Source organism: Pezoporus flaviventris, unplaced genomic scaffold (genome assembly GCF_033815535.1).
Source record: "Pezoporus flaviventris isolate CSIRO_AGI_PZ_B2104156 unplaced genomic scaffold, CSIRO_AGI_Pfla_v1 ptg000002l, whole genome shotgun sequence".
Lineage (NCBI taxonomy): Eukaryota > Metazoa > Chordata > Aves > Psittaciformes > Psittacidae > Pezoporus > Pezoporus flaviventris.
The window spans coordinates 92,284,211-92,297,843 of NW_026892550.1; the positions used below are offsets into that span (position 1 = coordinate 92,284,211).

General features: G+C 43.0%; 1 protein-coding gene across 34 annotated transcripts in view; it reads right to left on the reverse strand.

Moving 5' to 3' along the window:
• Positions 1–13,633, reverse strand: part of RBFOX2 (RNA binding fox-1 homolog 2) — a 166,655-nt gene that overhangs the window by 38,172 nt on the left and 114,850 nt on the right. For 29 of the 34 annotated variants that reach the window (XR_009741813.1, XR_009741811.1, XR_009741818.1 and 26 more), the window contains one exon: positions 6,758–6,904. Coding sequence is in view for 25 of the 34 variants with exons in the window: in XM_061445112.1 (XP_061301096.1) it covers positions 6,758–6,904 (147 nt within the window). In the remaining 9 variants the exon portion in view is untranslated. The remainder of the gene's footprint in view (positions 1–6,757; positions 6,905–13,633) is intronic. The other 5 variants (XM_061445118.1, XM_061445110.1, XM_061445127.1 and 2 more) reach the window with 1 other exon arrangement.

Consider the following 13,633-nt stretch of genomic DNA (forward strand, 5'->3'; position numbering starts at 1 on the left):
GGGAAGACTTTATTACAGCCTTTCAGTTCTTAAAAGGGGCCTATAAGAAAGATGGGCAGAGACTGTTGCAATAAGATGAGGAGTGATGGTTTTAAACTACAAGAGGAAATTCAGGCTTTATGGGAGGAAGAAATTTTTTACACGGAGGGTGGTGAAACACTGGCACAGGTTGCTCAGAGACACAGCGGATGCACCACCCCTGGAGACATTCAAGGCCAGGCTGGACATGGTTCTTCTGAACAACCTGATGTAGTTGAATCCTGCTCATTGCAAGCGGGTTGAACTAGATGACCTTTGAAGGTCTTTTCCAATCCAAACTATTCTGTAATTCTAAATTCTGAGAACCATCTATTCTGACTCCTCATACCGCTGGCTCTTTCAACAGATAAGAAGGATTTAGTGCACAGAACTACCAAACGATCCACTTTGCTTGTCTTTGTGGAGATAACTGATGATTCGGCTTGAGAACAGATGGATTTTCTTCTTGCAGCAGTCCAATCCAGCATCCATCTTCCCCAGGAGAGTGAAGTCCATCTGACTCTGAAGTCCTGAACTAACCAGAGCATCCTAGCAAATTTTATACTGGGAGGAAAACTGCTTTTTGAAGCCTGAGAGGGAATGACTGAAGCTATAATCCATGAGGTACAACCACATGCACTACCACAGCACAATGTTGAAAGGACCAGAAACATGTTGAGAGAAAGGTGAACTTACCTTCTGTATACATAGTCCAGTAAAGAAGGGGACAGCAGTTATGAGGACTGCTACCTTCACATCAGAGTCCTTACAAGCACTAGCCAACAAACACCCCTCAGAAACTGGACAGTAAGATTTTGAGGAGTTGATAACTTGTTTTTAACACTGTTGGAAACTCTTCCACTCCCTGGTAAATTGCTCCATTGTTTAAATTAGCCTAAACAACTCAGATTTTTTCTCTTATTTCAAGGTTAATTGTGTTAAATCTCAGCATCCAACTGGAAAATCTTATTATGACTGTAAACAAGACCTAAACCCTCTATTAGTAGGTATCATCCATGCATAAGCACCTGTACAGAACAGATTTGTCATCTTCCAACCTCTCTTTAATAAACTGAGTAAATCATGTACCCAACACCTTACACAGTTAAAAAGCCATTCATCTTCAAAGCCCAAGATTATTTTTTTGGTCCTAAACTGATCTCGGAACTGAACAAATTTATGCAGTCACAGTCTTTTTGTCTTTGAACATGATTAAGAACACATCCTTCCTTCAGCCTAATACCCCATCCCCCTTTGCACTGTTGAAGCATATGTCTTCAGCAATCACTAGTACTCTCCCAAATCAGTGTTTTCCAAAGAAAGCTATCCAACCTACAAGCACACCCTGGTTTCCACATACTCGGTTCTCTGCACTGAGTTGCATCAAACATGTTTTTGTTGGATTTATCATCAGTTAACCAGGCATTTCAAGTAATTCTCTAAGAGGAACCTTATCTTTCGCTTTCCTCCTCCTCAAATAGTTTTTTAACCACAAACCTTACTGGCAAGGTTTTAATAGCACTGTCTCCATAGGCTGAGATACAGATACTGAACCGGACTGTGACTGACACAGACCCCTGGGGAAACTGACACTTGAAACAGTCTTGATCACCAATTTCTCCCCAGTAACTACAACTTATTATCTATCATTTAAAAGGTTTTTAATCCTTCTGATGCGTTGTGTTTATTTGACATACGTACTCTTCTTGTTAAAAACTGACACTGGTCACTTGGATGAATTCAAGTGGTTGGGCAATGTTCAACTGCATCAGTATCGCTTTGTACAATCTTGCCAAAATAGGCAAGACAGCATTTATCTGCAAAGACGTAGATTACATTATACAAAGTCACACTGAATAGATATTAAATGATTTCTTTAGATTCTAACGGTTTTAAAAACTCTCCCAAATTAGTTTTTATCTTGGACCAATATATAGTTAGATAGTTTGCAGCTCTTTGGGTCATCCATTTCAATTCTTTCAACGGTGAATCCGGGTGGGCAGTGCTCTAGCCTTCTGCAATTCCCCTATTTCACAAGAATTAGCTAAAAATTAACATTAATGAACAAAACAGCTCCTTGCTTTGGCTGTTATCTTTGGATGCTGCTTATCTACATCTGCTGGATTGTAAATATTAGCAAGCACTCTTATCCTCCTTTGTTATAAATTATATACAAAACCACAATATGGTCCAAATACCATCTCTTAAACACAGCAAGATGGGGGGGTTTGTTGTTCTTTTTTCTGTTTGGTTTTTGTTTGTTCGTTTGTTTTGTTGTTATTTGTGGTGGTTTTTCTCCAAAACACACAACTATTCCCTAATTTTATATTGTACCTACACCTAGATCTTTTCTCTCTGCATGTACAAATCTGATGCCTTCTCCTCTGAACCCATATCACCACTATCTCCATGATTAGCGTATGTCCCTTCTCACCTGCTTCTTTTAAGTTTACAATTGTATTTCCTGCCATTTACACCCTCATCCTCTTCATCCTCCCTCCCTCCCTAAGGTGCAGGATACTTTGAGTTTTATTAACACAGTTTCAGTGACTGTGTAATCATGTCTTTTTGGCCATCAATACGATTTTGTTTAATACTTCATAGCTTCCATTAACGCCTCCCTTTTAAAGATACCTTCCCAAGCAGTTATCCTGCCAATTGTTTAAACTTGAAGAAACAGAGTCTTCTAAAGCTCCTTACATTACTGCTTGATGCCATATTCTGTTTGCACAAAGCAAATACAGACAAATAACAACCACTGGTACCTAGGCAACGATGGGATTTCAGGTCAGCTATTAACTCTTCTTTATCTGCTAGAACAAGGTCAACTATTGATTTACTCCACAGTGGGTGCAGTATTGCATGCATTAAAAAATGACCTATTCCTTCTAGAAGCTTTCTGGAAGTCGTTTTCTTGGCATCATGAAATGTCAAGTAAATATTACCCAGTTTAAGCAGCCTATTTTATTTGCCTCCCTATAAGGAGCATATACGTAAGGAAATGTTTGCTCCGTTCCTGCAGATATCTGAGGGACCTGTTAGAAACACATACTAGGCGAGAGAGGTGGTTTGAAACATGCATAACTTGAATTTGTCACGAAATCCTTCAGTCTGTAGCTTTTTCAAATGGTGAAGGCTTAGAAAGTGTTATGTAACATCCATTTAAGCACACATGGGACACCACAGTTGAAGTCCACCTCTACTCAAGTCTGGGTGAAAGCATTAGCTACTGCTCTGCGCCTCAGGACTCGAATGACCTCTTGCATGCTGCTCCATCCTCAGGGGACTTCTTTACTCCCCCCCCACCATCACTTTTATTTCTTCCTCCACGGCTTTGCTGTCTACCCAATTCCTCTCTTTGTACAATAGGTTGGGAAAATCACTCCAGGCAAGGATTTTGAGTCTCTTAGATATGACGTTGAAGAGATGTGACCTGACACACAGAAGGGAGAGGGAAGAGATGGGGGGAGAGATGTTACAGGCTAGGCGCAGCTGAAGACTAAGACAACCATGAGTCTCCTATAGGAAAGAGGGTAGGTTTCAGTGAGTCACCCAAGGGAGAGCATCCTGATCCTAGAAAAGAAACAGGAGCAAGGAGAATTCAGAGAGAAACTCTCTCCTGCTTGAGTCTCGGAGCATGCTGACAGAAGCGGCAATCAGTGAAAAAGGGAGATGTGCAAGAACCATTGATTATTTCATTGGCAAAGTAGCAAAGTTTTCTATTACAGGAAAATGGCACATGCTTTTTTTGTGACCCAAAAGATGAATGTTCTTCTGGCAGGCATACCTTTCAGAAAACACAGGGCCAGGTGAACTAGCAAAAGGCTTTATGGGCAATGTACCAACTTAAAATCACATCACTGTGCTGGAACTTGAGATTATGTTTAGAGAAAAACTAAACCACCTAAATGAAAAACTAAATGACTTGAGGAATACCAGAAACCAACTCATATAGCGTATTTCCCCACCCCTTCTATGTACAACAAATGGCACCATATGGGCCCAAAAGAGAACAGGAAACTTTAATGCAAACAATTAGGCTGCATTTTCCGCAAGCCCCTTCTCAAGACAGCAGTTCATTAAAACTGCTTGGGTCTCCCAATCTGCAAAGCAGAGGTAAGAGTCACCAGGACAGGGACATCTTTCATTTCCATCCATGTTCCCCACACCAGGAGCTCAGGGAAGAATAGCATCAATGTGAGTGAGTGTGAAAGGGGCCAGTCATCAAGCCAAGTACTGGTCCCCAAGGAAGGGGCAGTAACAATGTGGAACAATTTATGTCAGCAATGCAGCTCCCAGGAAAGGGGAGCAGCAGTAGCACAGATCAGGATGTGCTAAATACAGATTGTAGCAGGTGGTCCAAGAACTGGCTGTGATTTCAGCAACCGGTTTATCCAAACCGGACGGAACTGCCTACTGCACAGCCCTGCAACAGCAAAAAGCAAGCTAGGAACACAAAAGCAGAGCAAGTGACTGAAGATTCGGCAGCTGCAGATTGCCAGGAGATGAGTTTCACCCTCAAAACATTCCCAAGGATGTCAAAGACTGTGACAATCTAATGTATGAGCAAGACAGAAGCAAACCCAGGCCTTTTGCAACACAATCACAGAATCCTAATTTTGGCTGGGATGTACCTCCAGAGGTGATTTAGTGCAACCCCTGCTCAAAACAGGTCTAATGAGACCTGGTTGGCCAGTCAAGTCAAATGTCTTTTAAGGATGGAGGCTCCACAACCTCTCCAGGCAACATGCTGTAGTATTTAAATACCCTCACAATTAAAAAAAATTCCTGATATGTGATCAAAATTTCCCATGTGCCAGCTTGTATTTGTCGTCTCTCATCTCATCATTACACACAAGCAAAAACAATCCGGCTGCATCTGAGAAGATGGCTTTGCCTGGAGAAAAGGAGGTTCAGGGGGACCTAATCACTCTACAGCTACCTGAAAGGAGGTTGCAGTGAGGTGGAAGTTGGTCTCTACTCCCAAGTAACAAGTGACAGGGCAAGAGGAAACATCCTCAAGCTGCACCAGGGGAGGTTTAGATTGGACATTAGGAACAATTTGTTCACTGAGAGGGTGCTCAGGCATTGGAACAGGCTGCCCAGGGCAGTGGTGGAGTCACCGTCTCTGGAAGTGTTCAGAAAAGGTGTAGATGAGGCCCTCAGTGATATCGTTTAGTGATGGCCTTGGCAGTGCTGGGGTAATGGTTAGACTTGATGATCTTGAAAGTCTTTTCCAGCCTAGCTGACTTTATGGTTCTATCTTTTCTGTATCTTCTCAGCAGGTAGTTGCTGACAACAAAAACATCCCCCCTCTGCCTTCTCTTCTCAAAGCTGAACAGGCCCAGGTTTCAGGCTCCGCTCGCATTCCATGCTCTCCAGCCCCCTGACCGCTTTAGTGGTGCTCACTGGACTTGCTCCAGTATTTCACTTACACAAAGTGCACTTCTTGCACAGGGGAGCCCAAACGGGACACAATACTCCAGATGCAGTCTTAACAGAGCCCAAGGTGCGGATGGCCACCTTTGCTGCAAGGGCATGCAGCTGCTTATGTTTTATTTGTTGTCAATTAGGACAACACAGATGGCTCAACAGATGCAACAACTGAAACAGAAATACTGCAAAATTTGGAGGAGCAGCTGGGTATATAGTTAGGGCCAAGGTACATACTAAAAGCCAAAGGTGGCAAGAGGAACCTTAGCTTTCATAGAATCATAGAATAATTAGGGTTGGAAAGGACATTAAGATCATCTAGTTCCAACCCCCCTGCCATGGGCAGGGACACCTTACGCTAAATCGTATCACCCAAGGCCTCGTCCAGCCTGGTCTTGAACACTGCCAGGGATGGAGCATTCACAACCTCCCTGGGCAACCTATTCCAGTGCCTCACCACCCTAACAGGAAAGAATTTCCTCCTTATACCCAATCTAAACTTCCCCTGTTTAAGCTTTAGTCTATCCTGAGTCCTCTGCACTGCATCTTAAGCAGGCAGCAACTCTGAACTTTATAAAATAAGATTTATTTCTGAAGACTTCTGAATGTGCCATCAATCAAGGATCAAACAAGTCAAATATTCCTGATGATGATATACAGGTAGATAACTTCACCTGTAGGTTAGGTCATGAAGCATCTAGCTCATTTATCTCTGTTCACAGGGAATGAGTCACCACCTATACTCATGCAAACAAACTCTTCCCCAAAAAGCTTATAAACTGAGAATGATGAATAGCATACAAAGATTAGGGAAGGCAAACTATTTGGTCAGAAGAAACAGAATGTATATTATACACAATATAAAATACCATCTGACTTGCACTAGCTTTTCCACATGCAATTGCTAGTTGGCCAACTCCTTGCAGCAATTTTTCATCACAGATCATGAGGAAAGACATAAATATTTCAACAAGTTTCTAAGCAACTGAAAAACAGTGCTCTGCAAGGGATATATTAAGTCAATGTTTAATCCTAGCCTTTACTGGGAAATAAGATGAAGTTTCATTTTGTGGTTTGTTTTTTCTTTCCAAACCAATTGTTAGGTTACACTGAACATCTTGATATGAACACCACCGTTATAGTTTTCATGTGTATTTACCAGCTGAGGTAAATGCTAACAATTGTTCTAGTCCTGCAAGTATTTCAAAGTGTGCTTCATTTTCCTTCACACAAATACACCACCACCACGTGTCCCACCTGTGGGGAAGGAGAATCTATCATTCCTTTAAAGGTGCTAGTAACTTACCCCAAACATCTGCCGAAGGTCAGGATCTCGAAAGCGGAAGGGAATGTTAGACACATGAAGTCGCTTTGGAGTGGATTTGCTCTCGGTATTCTCACTGCTCTGTGTCTGTGATTGCTGTCCATCTGTCTGTGCCCCTCCTTCTGTCTGCTGAAATCAGAAACACAAACGCATGTGCATGAATAGAAGCCACACAAATTCCTTTCACGTGCTTTGACTGTCTTTTTTTAAGTATTAGTATTACACTTGCAACTGCAATATCTTGCACTTGACAATTATTTTGATAAAGCCAGTAACAATTGATCTGTTGTTGTTCCCCTCCCTTTCCATGAGTAAACAGTAATGAGATCTCAGCCTCCCTCCCCTCGTTATCACCTTTTAGCTCAGAAGATTTGCCTTTGGTTTTCTTAAATTGCTTCTCTCTTTTCTCCTGTTCTTCCTCACTTCAGCTGCCACATATGTAAGCCCTAATGAAGAGGCGGATCTTTCATATCCTGAAGCTGGGAGGTAGTACCGCCACTCTAATCTCATGTGGCAGGATGTTCACGCAATCATCCAAATCCCACAGCTGAAGTGGCAGCTCTTCACTTGGCCAAAACCAGAAATGCATTCCCAGGCAAAATGGCATCTGCTCTGTCAAGCTCCCTTCAGAGAAACATTACCCCAAAAGAAGATCTATAACTAAATAGTAAAATCCATACATGAACAGCTTACGGATGTCTTTGATTAACTTTTCTCATACATTTAAAAGTCAGCCCAGGGACAGGAAACAGCCATTACGCCTGCAGGCTTTATAAATATATACTTTCTGCTACCAACTTCACAGCTAAAACAAGGGAATTTGCTCCAGCATTCCCAAGCACTGACTGGTACGACAAAGCCAGGTCAAGGGGTGCGACAACAGGACTTGTGCTCAAAAAAGGTGCAGAGGAATAAGGGAGACCAGTGTGCCAGAGCAGGGAGCTAACACCCCCACAGAAATGACTGGCAGGGGAGAAGAAAGGAAGAGAGTGTCAGCCACTTGTGTTGGGCTTAGACTAAATAGGGGTGAAAATTGAGCACAGCACTAAATGTAAAGGTAAGGTCCCTTTTGCAAAATGGCTTGATGAGAAAATGGTATTTTTCACATCTTAGTCACAAAAAATGACCTCAAAAGGTCAGAGCTACAGAACAAAGTAGACTACAATTTGGCTGTTTTATTGCTCTGTCCCTTTCAGACAGCACACATTGACAGGCCAAGGTATTCAAAGAGCACTCACCCACTCACTCTATCTCCCGCTGCTTGCCTCAGCCTCGTAAGAGTCATGCTTTGACCACCTGTGTGATGCACTTTTAAGTGTCATTTCATTTTTTAGATGATAATCTGATTTCTTCCTTAACCCATCAAGTGAAAAGAAGTTCTACAAGGCGGCAAGGACCATGTAATTGCTAGAGCCAACTTTATTTTTAGGCACCTTCCAGAACACATGCAGGCCTTAAAAGTAAAGATTTAAGAGTAGGGTTTTTTTTGCTGGTTTGGAGCCTTTTTGCCCCTTCCTCCTCCACTGGCTGTTTTAAATACACCATCTGTGAACCAAAGAGGAAAAAAATCTCATGAGAGCTGCAGATACTGACTCCCCAACCACTGACTGGGCTTGCTAGATTGCTCTGCACATCACTTAATATACAACACTTCATGAATACTTTGAAAGAAACATCTCTCCATGGTAAATTAAACTGGCAACATTAAGAGAGCTTCTTCTGGCCAGAAATGTCTCTTACAGGCATGACCTTGAACTTGTATATTGGTTATAAAGCACTGACAATAGCAAGCAAACAGCAAGCACTGAGGTCCTGTCACGCTGAACAAAGCAGTGGCAGCTTTCCATTTTACTTTCGTAGGGCTGCACAGGCAGCACAAAACATGCTTGATCTAGTTAATATAAATTAAGCCGTGATAGGAAGGACAAAAATATCACCCTGCAAGTATCTCTACTTCCCAGAGCTGTGCAAGTCTCGGGAGCAGCCTATCAGGATGAAGCATTTTTATCTGGCTAAGACTCACCCATCACTCAAGCATCAGATTCTTCTTTGCAACCTCAGAACTTCCATCTGATCATATCTAAAAAGCTGCCTCTCCCTATTCAAGTTCCCCCTCTTCTCCTATCCTCACCCTTATGACAAAAATGCATCTCTAAACATACAGAGAGTGCACCCTGGGGGAAGAATCAATGCAGCTGGCCTGCGATTAAATCATACCACGCTATTTGGTGGTTTTATTTTTATGACTCCATCAGAGTCCTTTGCTCCTCAGGGCAAATCTCTCCAAGAAGGACAAAACACAGGAGTAGCCTATCCATCACCACCATACACACCACCTGCAAGTGAGTGCTCCAAAGTAACTCCCCAAAATCATCAGCACTTCTGCTAAATGGGATCTCTACTGTCAGTTCTGGAGCTCTGCTAGTGCAATTTGCCAAATCCCACATTTTCTATGGCTTTGTATAAACTGACAAGGTGGGCAAACACCCATGCACATAGGTGCATCTTCTGCAGTGTGAATGAGGAAAGGCACAGATTCTGAATGGTGGTGACAAAAATGGTTTAGTCTTTAAATTCAGACATAGGTTGCACAGGACTGGATCTGCCGCTTCTACAGGAGAGGGAGCCCGGAGGTCATCTGCACTCCTCTCCCACCCTCTCTCTCTCCACAGACAGAGGGCGGAACTCCCTTCTTACCAAGGGTGTGATGTTAGCATGTAGCCATGGCCTGCCTAGAAACACTCACAGCTGTTCCTGCATATGGCAGAGTGCTGCTGCCACACAGGAGTCATTTTGCAGCACGAGATGTGTACAGTAAGACAAAGGCTTCAAAGAGGAGGCAAAAGATAAGGAACAGAGGATCTCTGTCCATTCTTACTTTTTTGGCTACACTAAGAGTCCCTGAATGCTTTTCAAGCTTTCACATATCCTGATTTTTCAGCAGCAGTTTAACACTGAATACCTTCTCGCGCTGGATTCAGTAGCTCCCTCGTTTCTATTGTCCATGGCCCTAAGGTAAGATTTGAACTTTCAGCCACTATAACATTAGCTCAATGCATTTGTCTACTGCCACACATTCAGCTACAACGTAAATGAAAGAAAGGCTCCTCAGATCTTGCCTCTTTTCTTTTTTTACCCCTTTTATAGTTATTCCCTGTCTTAATTCATTAGGAAGGAGATGAAAGGAAGGGCCTGGAGCATGTTCTCAGACAGCACATAATGGAGACCAGCAACAGCGTTACCCTGACCAAGCCAGATGATGAAAGCCTGCATTTCAGAGTGTCCACTCTCCACCCTGACACCTTCCCCACACCAAATTTCAGCTCTTTGCTTCTGACCTCACATCAACATTTTATAGCAAAGAACCAGCCCTCACCCTTTGCTATAGACAGCAATTTGGCTTGGAAGGGAGCTAATACATGTTCCCCGGGTCTCAATGCCTGTCATCCGGCAACACAGAGATACACTGCAGCTAAAATCCTGTGTTTAGAAGCAGTGTTGGATTCACCTCCTCAGCACAGCCTGTGTAACATATACTTATGCAGGTGATAATGTCATTCATGCCTGCACACGCAAGCTTTGAGCTCTTCTCAAGGTCACCGAGAAATACATCGGAGCTCAGGACACGTGCAATATGTGCTTCACTTTTAACTGCTTGCTGCCTGTACCCCTATGCCAGCTTCTCCCTTACACCCACCAGCAGTAAGGAAACGCTAACCAAGAAAAGGCAGCTGCAAAGAGAAGCATGGATGTATATATGTGCATATATGCATGTAAAAGGGGAGAAGAACACCTGGCAATGCAAGGGTATTCTGAAAGGTTTGGGAGCAGCACTACAACTACCTTCCCACCTCTCGACTACACTCTTCATTCTAAAGCAGCTGGTGAATAAGCAATTGCTGAGGACTCCTCTGACAGGAAGGGGCTCCAGCCCCTCCTGGGCTCCAAGCAGATCTCCATCTGTGTGGCCAGACAAAGGGCTACCTCCCTGATGAGCCAGACAAGCACCAGTGCGACAGGCCAGCACATGGACTATTAATACCCAAGTACACTCTGTTTCCATCTCCCACTTGCATCCAGAACTGGAACTGATTCAGGTCCAAGTTATAGAAAAGGAAAAAACAACCCCCCATCCCCTCCCCCAGGAAGCAGGTGGTCCAAAATGTTGTGAATCATAATGAGGAGGTTAAGAGCCATAAATCACTGCAAAGAAAATATTTACAAAACACAAACTGTAACTAATAATTGTATTTAAAAGGGGACTTGGGTGGCTTACAAAATCTGGGAGGCAGACTGTGCTCACTCCACTGCTTCTAGATCAGTCTTGGATCCAAAAAAGAAACCAAACCCAGAGACCTATTTGAATCAAGAGCTTGAGGAATTGTGTGGAGACAAGGACTGCAAGCTATGACTGGCAGAAGGCAATCTTCCCACTGCAAAGGAGAGCACAGACAACGTGGGAAGATCTCTGCAGCTTCTAGTGAAGAACTCGCGTCAAAACAACCCGCCACCCACCACTGAACTGGTATCTACTGAGCAGGATTGGTGGAAAAACAAGTGAAGAATTATGCACCAGACACAAAACCCCTTCCTTGCCCCATCATACTCTAACAGAGTAGGAAGTAACACTGTCAATGGAGCAGTGATAGACTAAGATCCATTCAGCCCGCTGTTTTCTGACAGTGGCCAAGTCTGTGGCATCTGTGGAAGAACACAGATCAGGGCAAATATGCAGTGATTTTTCTCAAGATCCGCCTCCAGCAAACTGAGCCAGTTGATGTCTCAACTTCCAAAGCACCTTATGGACAGGAGTTCCAATGCTAAATTCTTGGTTATATGGAAAAAACTAAGAAACAGAAACCTGGTTGGGTTTGTTTTTTTCCACACGTGGCACCTGATTATTTCCTATGTGCATCCTTGTAAGTGAAAACGAGACAGTTTCCTATTTTATTTCTCAGACCATATGTATGCATGTACTTGTCATATGCCTTCACTCCTGTCAGCTCTTTTTGTAAGTGAAGATTTCATTTCTTCTCATAGAGAACCTGCTACATCCCTTTCATCACTACCATTATCCTTCTCTGTACTACTTCTAGATCTGCTACAGCCTTTGAGAGATATGCAGAAGTACCACAGCTGTATACTCTAACATAATGATATTTGCTGGTTTATTTCCTATTTCTCTTTCAAAATCATTTTTAAATTTGTCTCACTAGGCACAAGCCTACAAGCGCTGACAATAATCTGCCTCATACTCAAAATAATAAAATAATCTGCCTCATACTCAAAGCAAATTCCTGATGCTAAATGTCAGAGTTTGCTACCTCAAGACAGCAATTTCCAAGCTGAGGTGGCCAAACAATCAGCAGCTAGTTACTTATTTGAAGGTAATTCTTCCCAGTGTCTACCTGCTCAGCAGTATTGAAAGACAAGTGAGGATATTCATTAAACATACTCTTCACCTGAAATACCTCACATGAGCAATTGCTTTAATTACTAAAGTGATGAAAAATAATTACAGAAGAAAATTCTGCAATCTCAAACTAGGCAAAAAATACCCAAGGGAAAGTCATCATTATAATATCATCCATGTGTTATAAAAGGCAGTTGAGGAGCCCCTTGGTGCCATTGGCTCCCTTCTTTCCAAACCCTTGCCAGATGTATGACGCACAGCCAGATAACCAAGCAGCTTCCCTGTCTTGCTTCTGAACACAGTATGTAGGGGTCTCCCACCACAGATGGGTCTTCTTTAAGGAGTCACAAAGTCAATATCCCTTTATCATACAGCAGATGAGTTAAATATGTTTCAGTATGGCACATTGAGAAGCTGAGAGACACTATGCTCTGTAATTAAATGATGCTGGATGCTGGTTCATGACAACGCAACACCAAGGCGACAGCACCTGCCATTTTCATGCGAAGTAATTTACATAAACTTATTCCTCTACTTCTATACCTCCAGCTGCATTCCATAATTTATACAGACACACAAATTCTTCCCTCTGACATTAACAAGAGAAATGAGTTGAATAATCAGCTCACAGTGTTAAGTGCATTGCATTTACTATCAAGCAAGCTTTTTTAGTTCAGCGGATGATTAATCTTCCCTCTGCGGGTAGAGTAGCAGGAGATGCAGAGAGCTGACAATTGCTCTCGGCTTCTGGCCATGCACTCCATACGCTCACCTTGCAAGAGCAGTGTTCGCTGGATCCCTCCAAGAGCTGCTCTAATTCATTAACCCAGCAAAAGAATTGGGCAGCTTTCTGCCAGGTCAGTGAATTAAAGTAGCTCACATAAGGAATGCCAGAGCCAGTAAAAAGGAGCAGGAGTTTGTGCTTAAAGCCAGAACTCGCCTTTCTGACAGCAGTGAATCTTTAGATCAGCTCAGCTGCCAGAGGTACTGCAGCTCGTTAGCATCTCCACTCACAGCTATCTGTGCTGGGGGCCTCCATTAGGGATAAGCACACTAATGTAAACCAAGAAGGGGGAAGGGGGAAGTAACCAGGGGACCCAGCACCATAAGAAGTGAAAACAGAGTGTCAATGGTTGAAGAGACAACAGGCTGCAACAGGCAGACTCAGTAGGCCAAATATGGTCTGGTACCTCAGCCTATTTTTAATCCAGGTCCTTCAGCTGTGCTTTGGGACAGTATCAAGAGAAAGGACAGATGCCTGGAGATGAAGCCTGGGAGACCCACATGCCAGGCAAGAAACAAAGCCCCACGGATGAGGCTTGATCCTAAAATAAAAAAAAGATTCCAAAATACTAAGCTGTTTGTATTACACAACCTATTGTGCCAATTTCTTCTCCATGCCCCTGCTCTGAAAGCTTTGAATGCTTTCCACTACACTCAGACCT